Raw genomic sequence first — 21,366 nt, forward strand, 5'->3', positions numbered from 1 at the left:
TTGCAATGTTCATCCTTCACCCTTACATAGATATTACAATTTTTCAAAGGAGTATGCACTGTTTTTATAATTTATTAAACACTTTTCAAATAATTTAACAAACCATCTCAAGATATACTGAGCCACAAAAACAAAGCAGATTGCATCCCATTCCTTCTAAAAGGTGTTAGGCTTTCTTAATTTATCTGATTACATTTTAATAAGAAACCATCTCCCTTTAAGGGGCTGCTTGTTTCCCTCCAAAAAGCCATTATATTAAGAATTTTGCTATTGAAACACAAGTTACAACTCTATATGTGGACTGTGCATTGTCCCACCAGCAGGCCAGGCCCATGAAGGCCTACCTGGCTCCTGAAGTGGCAGAGAGACCCTCACACTCAGAGACTGCCACAATTGGCAGAAATCAGGCAGATTCAAATCAGAGTCCACAAAAGAAAATCATCTTTACTGATGAATCATTTATTTGGACAAGACAAAAACATCTTCACACTGTTTTCTTTTATACATCAAGTGGAACATTTCAAATATATTAGTTTTTCTCTTTTTTGACAGAATTCATTTCAGTCTGGTTTTAGGGACTGCTTCTCATTTTAGGATTCACGTTTTAGTAACACATATGCACCCATTACAGCCAAAAGAGCATACTGTAAAGAGAACACAATGGAAAATTACTGTGAGGCCTACAAATAAATTGGTCTATCAATGTATTCAGATGAAGTCTGTTCAACACCACGCAGGGAACAGAATCAATAGATGACCTCTTCCCTGATGCCTTGTTAAAAATCCAAAAATACAACAATGGACTAAGGATCAAACACCTGACAAACACAGCTAATAAAGTGCTTATTCCTGAGTAGGTTTCCTATTGTTTTTCAAGTGATTTAAAAAAAATATATAGATACCATTTTTGTTGAAGTTGAGAGATTACTGAGTTTCTTATACTACTTTTTTACGTATTTGAAATTTTCCATAATAAAAAGCAACAACTATATAAACGTCATTTTAGGATACATTGTATCCTAGGATACATCGTAAACACAAAAGGTGAAAGCAGCCCCTATAAATAATTTAAATGTTGATAATTTAAACATTATGTTAATTTGTAGTTAACTACAAATATTCTTCAGAAAAATTAATGGTAAAGCATTTTAAGAAGACTGCATCTTTACAATTGCACAAGTAAAAGCTCCAATATTTAAAAAAATAAATACAGACACACACATAAATTCCTACCTTGAATTTTGGATAGTCATTCATTATTATGGTGACCATACCAACATATGGCAAAAACCTAAATTGTGGGATAAAAAGCAAGAAATATAAAAATTGTTTATGATGATAGCACATTTGAAAACACTGTAAGTCAACCTTACGAAACAAATCTTACATGAGAATACCACTGACTGGGGCTGTGAGGACAATATCCATCCCTGTCTCTATCAGCTTTATTAGTGAAGAGCACCAGAGCTAACAGCCAGAACAATTTTTTAAGTAAGCACATGATCTGAGATAGTGGTACTACTTGTCTTCACTTGCTACAATTAAAATAATTAGTTGATCTACTGTACAAACAGAATAGGCAACTTTCACAAATCTAGTTATTGTTTTTTTAGGAGAGAAGAATCAGATAGCCTATATAAAAATTGCTGTTAGATAAAGCTTTTAAAGCACATGGATAATTATTTTGTATAATAAAGAGTCATCATTTTCATTTTATAGTGCTTTTCAGATGTAACAGGTTTTTTGGCAATGAATACAAATGTGAACACCATAACTTATACTCAAATATGATTATGATCCCAGAGAGAGAAGATGCAGTGCATAAACTAGCCAATGATTATGCTAACAAAAGTAATAGCAATGTGTAATCAGATTGACCCAAGTCTCAATCATCTCTGCTAATGGGAAACCAGGTAATGCACCCAAGTGCCCTCTAGTTTTATATAAATTGGTATTCCAACCTCTCTCTTATCCAAAGCTTTTCACCTGTATCTAGAAAGAATGAACTAACCAGAAGTCTTCTGGTCTCCCTGCAGATATCTAAGTGGAAATGCAATAGAGAAAAATGGTTTAGGGGTAGAAAGAGGGCTTTCAGCCACAGTCTGATAAATAAAGCTAAATCTTAGAAAATGGTAGGCAGTTTCTCCGGCCTTAAGTAGTTGGTGAGATTTAGATGAGATAAAAAGAAAACATTTCTAATAAGTGTTAAACATAAAATGGGTCACCAAGAGAGGAAAAGAATCTCTTTTTTTGTGGGTTTTTTTTTAATGAGGATACATTCTCTACTGTGTTGAACAGAAGCAGAACTTATTGCTGGAACAATTATACAAAGATGAATATTAAAAGATTTATCACAGAACCGTTTTCAGTCATGAAAAATAGGAAATAACCTAAATGTCCATCCAAAGAGGATAGGTTAAATAAGCTATGATTCTCAATAGAATAGCATGTAGCCATTTAAAAAGGTATAAATGGAGATTTGATACCAAAAAGCTATTTCCAACTTCCTGTTGGGTGAAAAAAAATCAAATTCTTCTAGGTAAAATTATGTATCACGTATGCATACATACACATCTGTAAAGGCACAGATAGTATCTAGAGCAAATACTGAAATGTGAAATAGTGGTTATCTCTGGGAGGATTTCTTGTAATTGTTATTTAAAATCCACAAATGACTAACCTGTAGATGAGAATTTATTTTTAAATAGAATGAAACACATGACATAATATAAGTGGCCTTAGTTTTAGATTTTAGATCTTTAGGAAGGTCTGTGTTTTATTTATCTTCACAGTACAAACTAGAACTGCTTAGAACTCTCCTGACATATTTGTAATGAATGATTCTATTAATATTATCCTATAAATTTGGTTTCTTTGTTTCTGAGTGGTTTTCTGGTTTCTGAACCTTCTATATAACTTAAAAGTGAATTCTCACCCTCTTGCTCTTCCCACCACGTCTTTCTTTTCAAGCCAGTTCTGGCCTTCTTTGTACAAGCCTCTGTCATCAACTTCATTATTGTCTCCTTTGGTCAGAAATTTGATGTCTCCATTATCTCTGGAAAGCAAAGTAATGTCCTCTCAAAAATTATTTTCAGCACAGCAACATTAAAAAAAATATTAGTTTACCCAAGACTTTACCATCAGACCATTTAGAAAAGCAGTCAAAGATAACTTGACCTTCCTTTGGCCTAAGATGATTGTTTACAGACAACCACTCAACTGAAGCACAAACCTAATAACAATTTTGTAGACTTAAATTCCAAAACACTCAAGTGACCTTGACAACCAAAGAGCATGGCCAAGCACAAGGGCAATGATTCACTTTCAGCACAGCACACAGTAAAAAATGAATGAAGAAAAAGCTAGTACCTAACTTATTAGAGTATTAGGGTCATTCATCAGTGAGCAAACTCATGTGAATAACCACTGTACAATCCTCTCAAGTCCACATTCAGAATACCCCAAAATGTTGCTAACAATGAGATTTTCCAGGCTCACTTCAGTCGTTCACCTCAAGTCAAAACAGATCAGAAGTCGGGACATGAGGCTGGTTTAACAAGCTATGTTGGACTTGAACTGTTTTCTTTCTTTCTTAGTCTTCATGGACCAATTTGTTAACATGGATTATATTCCTCTTCACTCTAGACATAAACTTGGTCCCAGATCACACAGATTTGAGCCCAAGGTAATTTAAATGCAAGTGTGCTCTTAGCTGTCCTCAAAGTGATTTTCCTTGCCAAATGCACAATGTGTTGATATGATACTTCCTTCACCACTGAGCATAGTGGTGTAAAGTCCAGTTTGCAAGGAAACAAGAATCACAAATGGCATAAAACCAGCGTGTTAAAGAGACATGTGGGATTAATTTTAAGCATTCTAAACGGGTGCTCACATAGCCTTGACACTAGAAACATAATACTGCAGCATTATGGAGCTTGTAAAAAGGGTCTTCTTTCAATAAGACAAATGAAAAAAATGCACTATTATAATGAGATAAAATATTAAAAGCCCACGCTGATTTGTAGCCATGGTTATAAAGGAAATCCAGAGGATAAAAATCCTGGTAGACGCTCATAATTCATGCAAATCACAGCGAAAAATCATTATTTCCTTAGCTTTGAACAATTTATCATCTTTAGAAATTATTTTTAAATCAAGTGACAGTACTGTCACATTATGACTGAGCATGCTTCTTCCTCAGCAAGTAGACATCAAGTAACCATTAGTGCAGTACCAGTGGAACAACACAAACTGAAACTGGATTGTCTAATGTTTAGAGTGATATGGAGTGAATATTTTAAATATCAATATCTTTGGGGAACACTTTTGGGGGAACAGTGAATGCAATGGGAATGTACTACCAGATATGTACAAATAGTTACCTGTCACATGTGCATACATGCCACACACGAGGTAAGAAATGCTCCATTATTTAAAAACGCACATATGGGCCGGGTGCCGTGGCTCACGCCTGTAATCCTAGCACTCTGGGAGGTCAAGGCGGGTGGATCATTCAAACTCAGGAGTTTGAAACCCAACCTGAGCAAGAGCGAGACCCGGCCGGGCGCGGTGGCTCACGCCTGTAATCCTAGCTCTCTGGGAGGCCGAGGCGGGCGGATTGCTCAAGGTCAGGAGTTCAAAACCAGCCTGAGCAAGAGCGAGACCCCGTCTCTACTATAAATAGAAAGAAATTAATTGGCCAACTGATATGTATATAAAAAAAATTAGCCGGGCATGGTGGCGCATGCCTGTAGTCCCAGCTACTTGGGAGGCTGAGGCAGAAGGATCGCTCGAGCCCAGGAGTTTGAGGTTGCTGTGAGCGAGGCTGACGCCACGGCACTCACTCTAGCCTGGACAACAAAGCGAGACTCTGTCTCAAAAAAAAAAAAAAAAAAAAAAGAGCGAGACCCGTCTCTACTGAAAATAGAAAGAAATTAATTGGCCAACTAAAAATATATAGGAAAAAAAAATTAGCCAGGCATAGTAGCACATGCCTGTAGTCCCAGCTACTCGGGAGGCTGAGGCAGTAGGATCGCTTGAGCCCAGGAGTTTAGGTTGCTGTGAGCTAGGCTGACACCACGGCACTCTAGCCATGGCAGCAAAGTGAGACTCTGTCTCAAAAAAAAAAAACAAAAACAAAAAACACACATATGTATACATCTAAATTTAATTCTATAACTCATACAGATAAACAGGTAAAAATCTACACTAAGCTGCATAAAGGTAAATGAATAACCAAGTATATGAAATGTAATAATTTTGCTAATCATATGAAGTACTCTCTCCATGGGAACTTCCTATATGTGAGCTAGAAATAAATGTTTCTGGTTCCAAAAACACGGTCTTAATAAGTAAGTCATTGTTGGCATTTAAGGGAAAAGCAAGGCTGGCTGAGGGCGGAGGGTGGGAGAGAATTCATGTAGGATATGCAATGACCAAAGCATAAGATGAGCTACGGGAAGGAATTTTTATCCATCCAGCATGAACATTACTGCTGAGAATGCCACTTTGATCAAAGTGACACAGAAACAGCTAGTTTTTCTGCATTTCAAAAAATAATTTTCACAACAATAAAATCCTCTGTTATAATGTGATTTTTCTTTGAGCTCCTTCAAATAACTAACATGTTATAATATATCCCATCTTACATTTGTGTAGCAATTTAAGTTTTTAAAGTGCTTTAGTAAACATTCATTCGTTTAATTCTCGTAATCATCCTGTGAGCTGTTGTGGGTAAAATATTACCACTCCTGTCCTACAGAATGGGTTAAGCAGCTGGTCTGAAGTCACCCAGTTAGTAAATGGCAGAACTAGGAACATAATCCAGTGTGTTTACTACTTTCTAACTAACCATTAAAACTATCTACCAAAAATTTACCAAAAAAACTAAAAAAACAAACAAAAAAAAGTAAAGCTTCTTTACTTTTCATGAACTTTGATTACTCTGTGAACTATTGGGATGTCTCGTCCTTCAACTTTAAAAACAACTATTTCACCAGCTCTAATAGGGTCTTCCCGGAAATTCGTGAGGAACAGAAGGTCTCCCCTGTGAAAGGCCGGCTCCATACTGCCGCTGGAAAGAAGCACAAAGTCAACATCACCGTTACAGTGTGTCCAAAAGGTGACAAGAATAAACATTAGCAGTTAGAGCTGAAAATCTAATCAATAGCAAAGTCAGTCTTCAGAGTTATAAAACAAGCCAGAGTGGTTTCCTTCTGACCACCCTAGGTAATAACAATTTGGGAGAAAGCAAATGATTTCTACTCAGAATTGAGTATGGAACAGGCAGCAGCAGGCCTCTCTGCAGTTGGTATTAGGTAGAAAAAGAACCAAGAATAATGTGAACTCTGAAGTAAACGCTGCCAATTTTTGGCTTTAAAAAAAGTCGTCCTCCTACAAATACATTATTGTTTTCATTCAGAACTGCAGACTCTTACAGCTGGTTAATGCTCTAGCCCAGGCGTCCTCAAACTACGGCCCGTGGGCCACATGCGGGTGTTTTTGCCCATTTGTTTTTCTACTTCAAAATAAGATATACGCAGTGTGCATAGGAATTTGTTCATAGTTTTTTTTTTTAACTATATTCTGGCCCTCCAATGGTCTGAGGGACAGTGAACTGGCCCCCTGTTTAAAAAGTTTGAGGACCCCTGCTCTAGGGCAATTCTTTCATTTCATAGCATACCCCCAGCACTTAGGGTACTCCAATACTTGTTCAAGGAATGAGAAACAAACAAGCGACTGCACTGAGAGAGCATGACCTGCCCAAAAGCCAAGCAGAAGGTTGGGACAAAATTTGAACCTGGGTCTTTTACACCTACTGTGGCATCGTCCTTTCTACCGTATTCTACAAAAGGCCGATTCTAATGAATATTGACTGATTTTGATGCGGAGGTCAATAAGTAACCCCACATGATACCAATTTAAACCCATGCCAAAAATCTTTGGTGGATTCAAAGTAAACTATAATCTACTGGAAGCTGATATTTAATAAATAGAATTCATTGTATAATTTTCGTGCTCTGCTTTAACGTAGGAGAAAAAAATAAGTCCTAGGATTAGGGCGTTATGGGGGCTATATACCAGGATGAGTAATGGCTGTTGAACAGAAAGGGAGAGAAGGAACCAGGCTACTGAACATGTAGAGTTTTAAAGGAAACCAAGGCCCTCCTCCCCGCCCCCAGCCCCGACACGCCTTATACGTCTCAGCAGATGCTTCAGTTTAAGTCAGTAGATGCTTAGTGCAGCCTGTGACTAAGTGCCTACCGATAGGTTTATATTTCAGTTGTAACCAGTGTCACTAACTGGTAATGGATCCAGTATTCAAAAATAAGAGATCTGAATAGAAAGGGAGAAAGGGCTAAAAATAGAACTAAGAGGGAAAGAGAGAAAACATCTGAGTAAAAACAAATTTGGGGTTTTTCTGTCAAATTAGAATTTTATTTTGTCGTCTTCTGAAAATAAAACATATTTGCTTCAGGGTTTTGTTTTCTTAGCCCAAATGGTTAAGATAATTGTTTCTGCATCTATGGCTTCATCTTTACTCTTTCAACAAAATTCCTGAAGATACACAACGGGAAAATGTTGATAGAAAACGTCTCTGTTGGCAGTAACAGTGAAGGGACCGCAGTGAGGACAAGACTCCCTGCACAGGCCACAGAGGCAAGAAGAGGCTGCTGAAGTTTGGCATCAAGGGTGTCATCGTCGCACTCCATCAGGAAAGCAGTTCTTTTCAATGTTTCCAGTATGAACTTCCACTTGCTTTCCTCATGGGCCAGGGGCTCCCCCAAGGCCAAACATCCCTCAGGGATGTAAACGATCTATGGTGACAAACCAAATTGCTTTAGCACCATAGAGGATGCTTTTTATAAAAAGCCCCTAAAGTGCAGCAAGTTCACAATAATGTCTGTGTCAAGTGTGCCTGTGTGATTTGGGAAGGGGAGCCAGCACATCGCAGACCTAGTGTTGGCTCTGCCAAAAGTAATCAAGAGACGCTGTGACTTGGCCTCGCTGGGCCTCAGGTTCCTTATCTGTTAAGTGACAGGGCCCATCTAAATTTGACGTTTTAAATTCCTCCTTCTTTTTTAAAAGCCTTAAAATTCTTCCTTCAAATGAGATCTTACCAAGAAGTATAACCATATAAAATACATAAAAATGGAGCTGTCATAACTGAAGCAAAGCTAAGGCATCTAGAATCTGTGGACATCGTCCCCTTCTCCCTCCCAATCTATCCAGCCGGACCCAGGGGACTCCCGAAGCACAGAGTGAACACCAGTGAATCTAAGGTCCCCTCGGCTCTGCTGTGAGCTATGCTATCATCAGGCTTCTAAATTCAGGAAAACTCTCTCGCTAGAAGTATGCCGCTTGGCCAGTCACACAAGGGCACCCTAGTGAAGTGGGCATCATGGCTGTGGCCCTGTAACATGGTGGCAGGGCCAGCAGAGGGAAAGGGCAATGGTTTGGCAGACAAGTGCCCTGCGTCTGGCCTCGGATCCTGTACTGGCCAGCTGTAACTCTGCCCAAGGTACTGCTATAGCCCACCACTCCACCCGCAAAACAAACGGTCGCTATCCCCACCAACAGTCAGATGCGGTGGTCTAAGACACACAGGACAGAGAGCATCTTGAAGCAGCTGGCTCCCAAACATGGTCATGTGATTGCAAGTTGACTGTTAAGTGTTTCTACTTGGATGACTTTATGGCTGCATGAAGTTAACTCTAGTATTAACTTTTCTAATATAAACATGCTGTACTTATAATAACTATAATAGTCTCAAGAAGACAGTAGCCATTTACATCAGTATTATTAGTGAAGAAGCTTGAAAAAATACTGGGCACACTGCTAGGAGCTGGGGATACACACTCCCTATCTGGTACAAAGAAAACCAATAAGCACGTTTAAATTAGTTATACTTAATGCATTATTTGTTTATAAATTGATTTAATACCATATTACCATCATTTTAAGTGGATGAAATGCACTAGCATCAACATAACTAAAGCTTTAAAATGTTTATTAAAAAAAGATTTTTTTAAGAAAAGACAGAAAAAAATTAGATCTTCTCAAAACAGATATCAATAAAGAAGACTCTAACAGTTTATCCAATTAAAATCTTGAACCTTGGCTCTCACTCAGGCGACCCTGCTCCCCGGCCAGGGCAGGGGAGGATGCGGACGGCCCGCGGGACCCACCTCAGCACCACCACGATCGGGCTCTCGCTGCCAGTGAGCACGATCAGGCCTTTCCAAATCATGAGTGCAGAAGACACGATCATGGCAAAGTTTAACACCTGGTAATAGAGCTGGAACGAAAAAGGGCAAACCACAATGAAAACCAATGGCAAAATATTCACACCCCGAAGCTGGAGATGCACTTATAAAATTTCCAAAAAGATGAGATTTCAAGACATAAAACTGATTCATACAAGGTACAAAATTAGGTAGTATTTCAACTTTTGTCCATGGAAGGAGCCTTGTAAATATCGTCTCTCATTAAGTGAGAGAAAGTGGAGGAAAATACAGAGCCATCTGGGGGACTTGGCTTGCTACAGCCTCAAGGAGCCTCTACTTACCTGCCTCCGGTGTCTCAGCTCCTTAAACGCTAACAGGTTCTGTCACTCTAGTTCTACCACCACAGCCTGCTGCTGTGGGCTAGTCACACACACAGTCCAGAGTAGAGCGGGAGGGTCTGACCCTGATCCACACAGTGTAGATTCACCTAGAACTAACTCCCTTTAGCCCTCTGGTCGAAGATGGCCTCAATGGAAGCTTCAGAGTAGCAGAGTATATGCAATGAGGTCATTTGGCATCTGAAAATTACATTTTAAAAGTGAACAAAAACTTTAAACACCTGGATGTTTAAATTTTCCATAAGTGTTTTAAAAGGTGAACAAATATTTGGTTAAGAGCACAGGCGAGAGGGACACACGAGTTGTTACATAATCAATCGCTAGTTATGTAGCCATGAGGAAGAGATTCAAGCAGATCCACTCTCCCTCTGACCCTGTGTGAAGACCTACAGGGCTTCCCTCGCTCCCTCCTGCGTGGCGCGTGCTGAAGCACAGGCTCTTCCTTGCTCACAGCTGCCTGCTATACCTGCCAACCACTAGGGACAAGGGGAAAGGAACTTTTGCCCTCGCCCCAACACCCTGTTGGGCAGGAGCTGAACTGTCAGCCCAAACGTCTGCCATCCTTCCAGGGGCTACGGTGGTCACGTCAGTATCTAGTACTACCCAAACTCCAAGGAGGTGCTGCGCTTGGGTACCTGTCTCAGTCTCCTCCTCGCAACCCCTGCGATTGTCCAGCTGATTTGAAGAGCCACGTGCACAGCCCATGCAACACTCTGCTGTCCCAATTCCTGGACCTCCACATCTCCAGCGACCTTCTTCCTCCACCTGGACTATCTACTGTCAGCAACACACTCTGGAACTGAAACGGCTCTATCTCCACCTCTCTAGTTCAATGACGCCCTCCCACCTGGCTGCACCTGCCTGTTCCTGGCATCTGTGATCACTTACATATCAGGACCTCCACCCTCACTTCTGCTACATAAAGTCACTCACGGGGTGGAATCCACATCCTCCACCAGGCCTGGCAGTTCTTACTCCAGAGACCACCTGCTTACCTCTTCAGGGAACAAACTTCTAGACCCCTGCCTGGGAGGGGAAGACCTGTGAGTGGAGGAGACAGGACAGCAGGGATCTAATTTATCTTAGCCCTCCCTCCCCTTCACCTCCAGTTCTGGAGACACCCAGGACTGCTGATTCTTGTCTTTGAAGATCCTGTGCACAAACAGTGAAGAGTTATTCCTCAGTGTCCCCCACTGCCACTTAGGATTTTGGCTTTCTCAGGCTCAGGCTATGCCAGCCACCATTCTCCCATCTGTTTTCGGGCTTCTAGTATTTGGCTGATCTTGTTTCCTCTCTGGACTTATCTTGGAGTAACTGACGACTTTTAAATCTCCTTATTATAGTTCTAGCACTTCAGAGGAAGTGACATTAGACAGGTTGGATCCCATCTTAGCTACCTAGCAGCTTACCCTACCAGTTTTCCAGAACATCCTTTTGAAATGAGTTTGGAGCTAGGACCCAGATCATGTGGCTCTGGACAACATCATTTTCCTTAAATATCCTAATTTACTTTTAACTGAGACAGAATGTAGGGGTGTAGACTCTTTTAGAGTATTCAGTACAGTTTAAAATGCACTTTTGAACAGTTTAATTACAGTTTAAAATACTCAAGGCCTGGAGAAGCGGGGCTAAAGATACTCAGGAAGTCCTAACAGGGACGTGCGGGTGACTCTGTAGGGTGTACAGACTGTTCTTTCCAGCAGTGGTTCTCAAACGTCAGCGTGTGCCAGAATCAGCTGGTGATGCCTGAGAACTGCATTTCAGACAAGTTCCCAGGTGACACTGAAGCTGCTGGCCTGGGGACCACAGTTTGAGAGCCCCTGCGCTACACCATTGGCTCTCAACTTTGGCTGCGTGTTAGAATCACCTGGGAAGCCTCCAACACGCTGTCCACCGGCCTCCATCCCAGACCAGCTGCACCAGAGGGGGGTGAGCCGGCGACCGTGTTTCACAAGCAGCTGCCAGGTGACCCTGATGCGCAGTGAAGGGGGAACCACTGCTCTCTCCCTTCTCCTTCCCATCAGCTTAGGACTCACCTGTCTTAAGCCTTCCTCCTCCGCCTCACATCCTTCTCCTCCTCTGGTGTTTACACTCTCTCGCTCTCTCACAGCTCTTTTCCAAAGAGCCTCTGCCCCTTCACTATCTACATTTATCCCTCGACCTACACTAACCAGGCACCATGCTCACAGGGCCTTGGCGGCGATGGGAGGTTTGGTCTTCATCCTCAGAGTAGTGGGTCAATGATAGACCACGTATATGACACCTGATGCGCCGAAACATCGTTGCGTGATGCGTGACTATGCTTGTTTTCAAATGCACATCTCATCATATCTATGCCCTGCTTAAAGCCCTTTGATTGCATCCCACTACTCCAAGGACGAGGATCAAATCTAACATGGCCTCTAAGGCCCTGTCTGATCTGTCCCCTAACCCCAGCCTCAGCTGGTGAAACTCACTACACCGAGTTGCACTGGGGGTACCTGCCAGCACTTCAAACAGCATATGCTACTTTCCACACCAAGGCCTTCACCTGGTTATTCCCTCTGTCCAGAAAGCTCCCTCCCTGGACCCATTAGCATACCAAACACTCAGGCATCTTTAAATCCAAGGTTAAATGTCAGTGCCCAAGGGAAGCCTGCCCTGACCAAACTTTCTGTGTAGATAGCCAGATAGTAAATATTTTAGGTTTACAGGACACACAGTTTCCACTGAAACCACTCATCTCTGCCAGTGTAACACAAAAGCAGCCACAGACAATATGTGAAAGAATAAGCACAGCTTTGTTCCAATAAAACTTTATTTGTAAAAACAGGTGGTGCACTGGAGTTTGCCAACCTCTACTGTAGGCCAGCCTAGGTCTTCTTGTTCTACTGTATATGCTCATTGCATCCTGTACTACTTGAAAGCATCCATCACCATCATAATTATGCATATAATTACTCAATGTGTTTTTCATACTAGACTGTAAGTTCCATAAAAGGGATCATTTCAGCCTTGCTTATAGCTATGTCCCCAATATTCAACACAGGTCTTGCAAAAAGTACTCCATTTGTTGAATAAATACTGATGAAATAAATACCTTTAATATATGGTAAATGCAAACAAACCAGCAGTAAGAAAAACCCTAAAATACCACCAAAAAAGGTAAAAGCTTAAAACTTATCTTCCAAAGAGAAAAAAACAAGTGGCAAATAAACATTTAAAATGTTTAAACCAATAATCCTGCCTCTATCCTCCCCCTGATCCTCTCTCTCTCTCTCTCTCTCTCTCTCTCTCTTTCCTTCCTTCCTTCCCTCCCTCCCTAATACTCAGTGCTGGGAAGAGTATACTGTGGTGGGGATGGATGCATGTTGATATAACCATTCTGAAAGCAATTTGGCATTAGTATCAAGAGGTTAGTCTTGGCCCAGTAATCCTACTTCTAGCAATTCAATCTAAAATAAAGGCGGATAGGGAATTATCACCCAAAGAAATTTATTACAGTCTTAATTCTAATAATGTGGAAAAGGACGTAAATGAGCAACAATAGAGGAATGACTGGGTAGAAAATGGCAGTTTATGTTGCTATTTAAAACAACACATAAAGAACTTTAATGATGTGACCAAACGCTTAAAATGTGTTGAGTGAAAAATCTAAGCTGCAGTAGGATCTCAACAAACTATAAAACGGGTTATAAAACAAACACAAGGAGATGCCCCAAGACACCAAGAGGCTATCTTAGGATGGTAGAATTATGAGAGTTATTGAATTTTCTTCTTTAAATTATTCTCTAATCTTTAAAATTCCTATGATGAACATGGACTGATTCCCAATTCTAGGAGAGAAAAGTGTTTAAAGGAACTGCAATTTGACAGAGTATTATATGGGCATTAAAATAATTTTGAAGAGTATAACAAAATATGAAAACATATTCTGATATGATGTAAGATAGGAAAAGCACAGCTTAAAGCTGTCTCTTGGTCATATTATAATCATGTGAGAAATATGTAATTTGAGGCAATTATGAAGCATGCAACAGAAAGTGAGGACATAAATGAATCAAAATAACTGTTAGGGTATTTTGGTGCAGTAAATGAAAAAAGGAAAGTAAATATAATTCAATATTAAAGTTACACACCATTTTTTGACTACTTGGCTACTGTGTCAATAGCAAATTATGAAACTATCATTACATTTCCAAGAGAGCAAAAAAGGAAACTGGAATACTAAGCAGACGTTGTTAAAGTGTTAGGCTATAAAATGTTAAACTGTTGCTTCTAAAGTAAAATCAGCCTTGCAAGTCACATCAGTCTAAAGCAGAAGTTGTTCACTGGAGTTCACATGCAAAAACTTCTCCACCTGCTCCGCCTGACTAAAAGATTTGATAAACAACACTTGTTTCAATATGAATTACAGATCTGATTTAGAAAGCCCCAAACCATGATTTTAAACAAAGATTGCTGTTTTTAGAAAAGTTTTCAAATCATCAGGCTCCACCCTGATAAAAGCAAATTATAAAACCTTGCCACTTAAAGACCTCATGCTAAGAATATATTTTCTTATGCTTGATATTCTATACTTGAAAATTCATCAAAATTTGCATGACTTTATATACTTGAAAAATTCATCATGGGAAAGTAAAATTAATTTCTCCAAAAAAATTCCTTTGAGCCAGACATCTATCTGCTAAGGAAATAGCCAAATATATATAAAAAAAAACTAACAATCAAACAAACTGCGAAATCATAGAGCATACATATACTTACCTTTAAGGCACCTACTGAAACTGAGTTGAGGTTTAAAATCCTGGAATCTAGAAACAATTTTTATCGAACTACTGACAAGCTGAATGGGATCTAAAAAACAGACTACCATGTTTCACTGGTACCATTTGTTGTTGGTCATCTTTGCCTACCAACTTTGTATGCTTGGCACTTAATAGCTGGAAAAAGAGTTTAGAAGTAAGCCCATATTCAGTTATTGTCAACGAAGAATGAAATAGCCAACGTCTAAGAGTTTTAAGCAAACATGTCAACCCAGATATTTTGGCTGACAAAGCAGCAGCAATACCAGTGGCTGTATTTCTTCCTCTCTTCCTCACTGTGGAAACAAAGAGCCCTTGTCTTGCTTGTGGCTTCTGACTTAATTAATAGTAAGCAGGAGCAACAGAGAAAGGAAGTCCTGCTTCCAAAACCGGTGGAGCATGCAGGCCTGACAAGGTGCCATAGGATGCTATTTTGGAGGGAAGAAGGAAAACAAGCAAAAGGACAAAGCTCAAAAAAGAAAAAGTAACAGGGTGCAATAGATTTGAGCTTCTGAATTTTAATTATAAGACTAGCAAAACAGGCAATAAAACCAGCTGCTGGTTTTATTGTCTACCAAACTAGTTTTATTGCCTGCCAGCTTCATCAGTGACGGTAGAAACACACAGATCTTTTAAAAGGCAAACTGGTTTAGGGATTGATACACTCATCAGAAGACCTTTTCTGATAGTTTGCTCATTGTAACCATCAGTAATCAGTACCAATTTTAGAGACATTTTAAAAATCAGCTAATTATAAGTCTAGATTTTTAAATAAAGCTCTATCTTCTGGAAGATTTTCTTGTGAACAATGTCAATGCTCAGGACATCAGTTGTTGGTCTTTCAAGTTAGCGATATTTTCTATTGCAACTCATCTTAACCACAGAAACTCACAGGAGTTTGTCAATTATTCACACCTAGACACAACCAGATCCTAAACACAGTCCATGAAATCCAAGTCACCAAACTACCCCATACTCCTGCATTCCTCTGAAGTGCTACTTGGAGACACACACACCCACACACACTCATGTGCGCAAAGAAGTAAGTTGTGCCCGGCCACGGCCAACACCCTACATCTCAATATAATGGAAAAAATGAAACTGGATTCCATCAAAATCATGAGAATCAATACTATTGTCAAAGATAATCAAAACTGCCTGATAGGAAGGTCAGATTTTTCATAGTACAATTTATTAGTAGTACAAATAGTAGTATTAGTATCCATCACGATACTTAGGTTAATAGGTCTCCCAAATTCTCTACCTAGAAGCTTAAGCAATCACAGTTTTCCTGACTGAGAGATCTTCTTTTCCAGTCCCTACTCACTCGTGCTTTATGTTGAGGAGATAAAGACCCAAAGACAGTGATGATGGTCAATAACTGGCCAAGGAGAGAGCAAGTTTTCCTCTGAGGTCCTCCCAGAGAGGAGTGAAAAATCAACCCCAGCTGCCCAAAGACCCTAATTGCCTCCTATATCCATGGTGCAGACAAAATGATGGAATCTGAGAATGAACTTAGCTAAGACTTCTGGAATCCCTTTTGGAACGCTGGTTCAGTCCACGATGATCGAGCATACTTGTGAGCTCTCTAGGCACAAGGAGCATTGCTTAGCCCCGACCAACGGTTAGGCGAAATCTGCTTTGGGAAGCATAGCTGGACAGCTCCCATTGTCAGAAAGTTCCCTTTCGCCTGCCTTTCTGCCACTTCCACCCGCGGGCAGTCAGGCCTCTCAAGCCTCACAGAGATATCTGTTCCCTCTTCACCGGGTGGCCCTTCAAATACGTGCAGACAGCTGTCACTCACGCTAGAGTCATCTCTCCTACAAATTGGCTGTGGTTTTCTAATGCACAGGGTTTCTTCGATTCTTTTCCCCTCCTGGCCATCCTCCCCTACTTGTGATCTTGTCAGTGCAAGAGAGCGCGCACACACACGCCCACACGTGGGTCTGGGAGGATTTGCACCCAGGGCCTCTGAGAGCCCAGCGCCAGAGCCTCGGGTCGCTACCGGGCAGCAGTCACCAGGAGCTGCCCTTGCCGAATCCCTACCCAGGAAACCCTGACTCCCCGCAAGCACAGCCGGCGCCGGCCCCCCGGAGCGCTCCCCACCCGGTCTCGGTTACCTGGCGCTTGTTCATCTTCCTCAGATCCCCGAAGATGTCCAAGCCGGACGCTGGGAGATGCGTCCCCACGGCGCCCGCGCGTACCATGGCAGCGTCTCTGGGGACCCAGGTGGCCCGCCAGCTCCGGGTGTCACAGACAGCTGCGGAGCACCGGCCGGGCTCCCGCCCACCAGTCCCGCGTCCTTGCGGGCCACGTGACTGCGATTCGCTTGAGCTTCTGGGACTCGTAGTCCCGCGAGTGTTGGCCATCAGTCAGCCAGGGAGGAGCCTAGTTAAAGAAAACTACCACTCCCAGAATGCCGAGGGGCGAGAGTCTCGGCCAGTGAAGACCCAGGGCTCTCAGGGAGGACAGCGTCGGGGCTCAGGGGCCTCATTCGACCCTTCGGAGCGAACCTGGGGCAGCGGGTGATCCTGCAGGTCTCGGGGGCAACTCGGGTAAGTGACCACTCAAGAGGAACTGAATTTCCCGACTGTGGTCAGGCGCCATGAGGACACCTAAAGCTCTCTCGCAATCAGCTAACCGTGGTACTTGGCCATTGGATGACTGCGAAGGGAAGGCGGTGCTTCTGCACTGTGGGCGGGCTGTGCAGATGGGCGGGGTCTAAATATGTGCAGGGCATGTGAGCGGGGCTTGGAAGAGGCGGGACTTTTGGCGCCTCTGGGTTCAGTGCTCTGAAGACTTGTAGCACTTGAATGCTAGGAAGCATCTTGGATGAATAAATAACCACCTAATTTTATACACAGGGAATCAGAGGCCCAGAAAGGGTCATTGGCATGGCAAAGATTAAGTGGTAGAGTCTGGAATAGAACTCAAATTTTGAAACTTCCAAGTCCTGGATTAACACAGTCCTAATCTTAGATTACCTTTGGGTCATTCACTCACTAATTTATGGATTCTTTATTTCAATCATTTATCCATAAATCTTTATGGAGCACCTACTATGTGATTGGTCTTGTTCTAGGCACTCGAGAAACACCAGTGAACAACTGTCAACCTAAAAATCTCACAATTTATAAATTTAGAATGAAGAACTTTATTTCTTCTAGAGGGCTACAGCCTGCTGGGAAGTGTGGCCTCTGGCAAAGACCAGAAACAAGCACTTCTAAGGAGGAGAGGATGGGGCAGGGATTCACGCTAAACAGGCTGGTCAACTATACATATTCAACAGGTTATAGGAGAATCTATGAATATTCATGAGTGCGGTCCTGTCGCCTGTGTATTGAACAAACATGCATGTAACATACGATCCATGTTCACCTGGGGGTGGAAACTTAACATCTAAATGCGTTACCATTAGGCCCTGTGTGTCAAAAGGTCTTTTCAGGACACAAAGGCTCTCAAGGGCTCGGCCTCTGTAAAACTGTCCAGAACCAGTCTATGGTTGGTGATCTTTCTATCAGAAGAAAGTTACTGAAAACTGTAGTCCAATCAAAGCTGTAGCTATGGCTTGTGGAACAGGGGATCAGTTAGTCAGCATCTGGTGGTGCATGAGCTGCATTTATTTTAACCTTGTTTATCTGAAGGCCAGTGCTTGTTTAGCTGCTTGAGAAAAAGAAAAATATTGTGGCAGTTGGAACACAGTTTATTCTTTACGTGGTCTTCTAATTGGCCTATTTCCTGCAAAGACCCCTGAAAAGGAGCAGAGTTGAATTACTATTGGCTCTACTGCCAATGTCGGGGGAGATCTAGTTTAACTATCGTTAGAAATCAAGGATTCCTCTCCTTGCTTAGGTCCTCATCATCATAGGGTTTTCTTTGATTTATTATAATATATATTTTAAACCAAAGCATAGTATTGCTTTATTTCTCCCTTTCCCATGGAAAAATAAACATACTAATTTTCCTTATGAAATTCCATAAATACAGGCTGACACCACACATCCTTTCTTTAGAATTACCAGATACCTGCCCTCCCCTCGGGTGAGATCATCAGAAATAAAACTTTAAGAAGTCTCTCATACAACAAATTGACTCACTTCCTTATTTATTAAATTATTTGCTCCAGCGGCTACCAGGATTCCAGAGGTGAATAAAACATGATTCTTAGATCCATTGGAAGCTGTAAGTGTGCAGTGTAACTCCTGTCACCATGTAATAGGTAAATTAGGTAGGCCATAAGCAAAGGTGTGCACTCTAGTTTAGAAACCCTTTTGCATACCAGGGTGGCCCTTATGAGGTGGGTACATAATTACTACACAGGAAATGCCAACTGATATTTTTTGCATATTTATTTTGTATTAAGTGCATCTTGTATTTATTATAAATTTCATTCCTTCAAGAAAACCTATGTTATAGAAAATGAGAAATAATTCTTAGAGATGATAAGCAAAGTACCTAATGTCACAGGGCTAAGAGATGACAGAGCCACAACTTGAATCCGGGTCTGCCAGATCCAAACTCACTGTCAACTGCTACACCACACGCAGCCTCTCCTCATTTCTTTCCTGCCCTTTGAAGCCACGGGGACTGCGGAAGCAGACCCAACCTCAGGATGGGAGTTTCAACTTCTGGTTTGTAAATTCAGGTTACTGTCTACAGGCTGAGGGCAGTGGGCACCCACAGCAGCTCCCAGTCACAAACTCTGCAAAGTCTCGGGGATCCTGGTCTGCTTGTGCATGTTGAAGAGAGAGGTCGGACTCATTCTTAAGTGTAGCACAAATAGGATGACATCTGATGAATGACTTGGAATTTGATCAGCCCTAGCAAAAACGCTGGACACTGTCTGGGTAGGAAGGAGGCACGTCATCTCAAATCTGAGTCAGAGGCACCTGGTTAATGGTGCTAGACACCAACTTTCTGAGTCACTCTCTGCCTTCTCTGCCTTTTGCGTCTGTAGAAGGATATGCCTCAGGAGAACCACGCTGTTACTCAGGGATGTCATAAGCAGAGGGTGGAAGTTTAGGCTGCCCCTCCCTCCTCCTCAATCCATCTCCCACTCTGCTGCCTAAGTGCTCTTGTCAAAACAAGCCATTTCTCAAACTACTACCCTCTAACACCCCATCTGCCTGTGACTGTTCTGATTACCTCCCTTTTCCTTGTAGTTGCTACAACCAGCCGTGAGGAATTTCATGCTAAGAAAAGTGTCAGGAATAATGAGAGAGACAGAAAGAGAGAGAGGTGTAGAAAGGAAGATGACATTCATTAACAAAAAATGCTCATTTCGATTCGATTTTATGTCCCGTGCTACTTGACAGGAAACAGTTAAGACCTTTTAAAATTTGGCTCCTAAGTTTAACTGAATCCTCTATTTTTAAAAATGCTAGGAAGACATTTTCTTATGTTCAATACATCAGTGAGACTCAATACTTTCCGCAGGAGTTTGGCAGATGTAGGAAGGCAATACTGTACAATGCTGACACCCTGGAACAAGACCCAGGAGATAAGGCTGTTCCCCTGGCTGTGCCCACACAGCAGGGTCACCTTGAGCCACCATCTTACTCCTTGGACCTCAGTTTCCTCACCTCTAGAAACAAAACTGTGGCCTCTAGTGTTCTGTGGCAAGTAGAAATTTCATAATCATGGCCTCTGGGGAACAAAAATGTAACTTTCTTTTCCTATAATTTAGAATAGTTATGTTATCGCCCTCCTCTGCCTGGTTTGCAGCAAATGAATATAACCATTTTCAGTTTTAAAACTGGGTCAATTTGAGATTATTTTCAAACTCCCTCCTAGCCCCACCCTCTTCTCCCTGGATGGCAAGTGAGTTTAAGGGAGATGTATGGTGACTTCAGGGGCAGCTCTTTGGATCTGCTTCTCCCTCTTGCTCTGTCACTCCTGTTCTAGCATCCTTTGGAGTGTAACCTGTCTTAAAGTGTGACCTCTCTTCCACAGCAACGCCCTCCGAATCATTGGCTTCTGTCCTCACTGCCCCACTGAAATGCCTGAGGTTCTGTCATGGCCACTGGTCCTCAGACCCACACGCGCCTTCAGTAGTCAGACCTGAAGGCCCAGGCATCTTTGAGTCTGCCAGTCCACTCTCTTGGCTAACTTTGTGAGCCCATCTCTATTCTTACCCTACACTGTTGTGACTCAGGGAACACCGGCAAGACTGTTGACACTCAGAGGCACAGATGACACACTTCTATTCTGGAATTATCAATCTTAAAAAGGACAGGTATTTTTATACCTCGTTCCATCTTCAGGATTCAGCTGAAAGGGGGCAGATTCAAAGACAGCCCTTGTACTCTCTTCCGATTCTCATCTAACCTTCCTTCCCATGCCTCAGTTTAGGGAATTTTGAAAGGGGTTCAAAGAAAAATGGATTACTCTAGATATCTTCCCTATTTGTATCTTCTTGATCTTACATTTGAATGGTGCCTTTGATCTTAGAAGTCAAGAATTCACCAAGTCAGGCCTTAATCTCAGACTCTGCAGAGACTCCTTTTCCCCATAGTGGGTAACTCACGCTTGGCTATCCATGCTGGGGCAAGAAGAGTCTTGGGGTTCAAGTGATGGTTAAAGAATAGACATGGATAAATGAAGCAAACCTATTAATACTACATATGACAGTGACAATTCTGTGACTGGGTGACTTGACTCTGTCTTAGAATTGAGTTAGACATCAATTCTAAGTTAAAAGTTGAGTTGAAAGAAACTAGCTTAAAAGACACACATTTATGACTCCTTACTACTTACATTGCTCTCAAACCTGGAGATTCAACCGTGTACAAGACAGACAAGGTACTGGCTTGTATGGTGCTTAGTATGGAGAGAGAGAGTAAAGAAGCAAACCAAAAAATTAGGATAATTTCAAACATTTATATTATTATAAATGATGAGAAGGAGCCAGCCATTCTGTGCCTTTGAGGAAGAGCATTCTGGGCAAAGGGATCAGCA

The 21,366-nt window shown here is 41.7% G+C and overlaps 1 protein-coding gene and 1 long non-coding RNA gene across 2 annotated transcripts in view; one reads left to right on the forward strand and one right to left on the reverse strand.

Moving 5' to 3' along the window:
• Positions 1–438: 438 nt before the first annotated feature.
• SEC11C (SEC11 homolog C, signal peptidase complex subunit) lies at positions 439–16,739 on the reverse strand. Its single transcript, XM_020282121.2, has 6 exons — positions 16,530–16,739; positions 9,189–9,298; positions 5,924–6,073; positions 2,936–3,055; positions 1,234–1,291; positions 439–644 (listed from the first exon to the last, which is right to left on the reverse strand). Exons 1-6 carry the CDS (start codon positions 16,614–16,616, stop codon positions 591–593), a joined length of 579 nt encoding a protein of 192 aa, XP_020137710.1. The 5' UTR covers positions 16,617–16,739; the 3' UTR covers positions 439–590.
• A 125-nt stretch (positions 16,740–16,864) lies between these two features.
• LOC105860628 (uncharacterized) overlaps positions 16,865–21,366 on the forward strand; it is a 33,132-nt gene continuing 28,630 nt past the window's right edge. The window contains exon 1 of the long non-coding RNA XR_012912876.1: positions 16,865–16,964. This is a non-coding gene — a long non-coding RNA (uncharacterized LOC105860628). The remainder of the gene's footprint in view (positions 16,965–21,366) is intronic.

Source organism: Microcebus murinus, chromosome 17, assembly GCF_040939455.1.
Source record: "Microcebus murinus isolate Inina chromosome 17, M.murinus_Inina_mat1.0, whole genome shotgun sequence".
In the NCBI taxonomy this organism is placed as follows: domain Eukaryota; kingdom Metazoa; phylum Chordata; class Mammalia; order Primates; family Cheirogaleidae; genus Microcebus; species Microcebus murinus.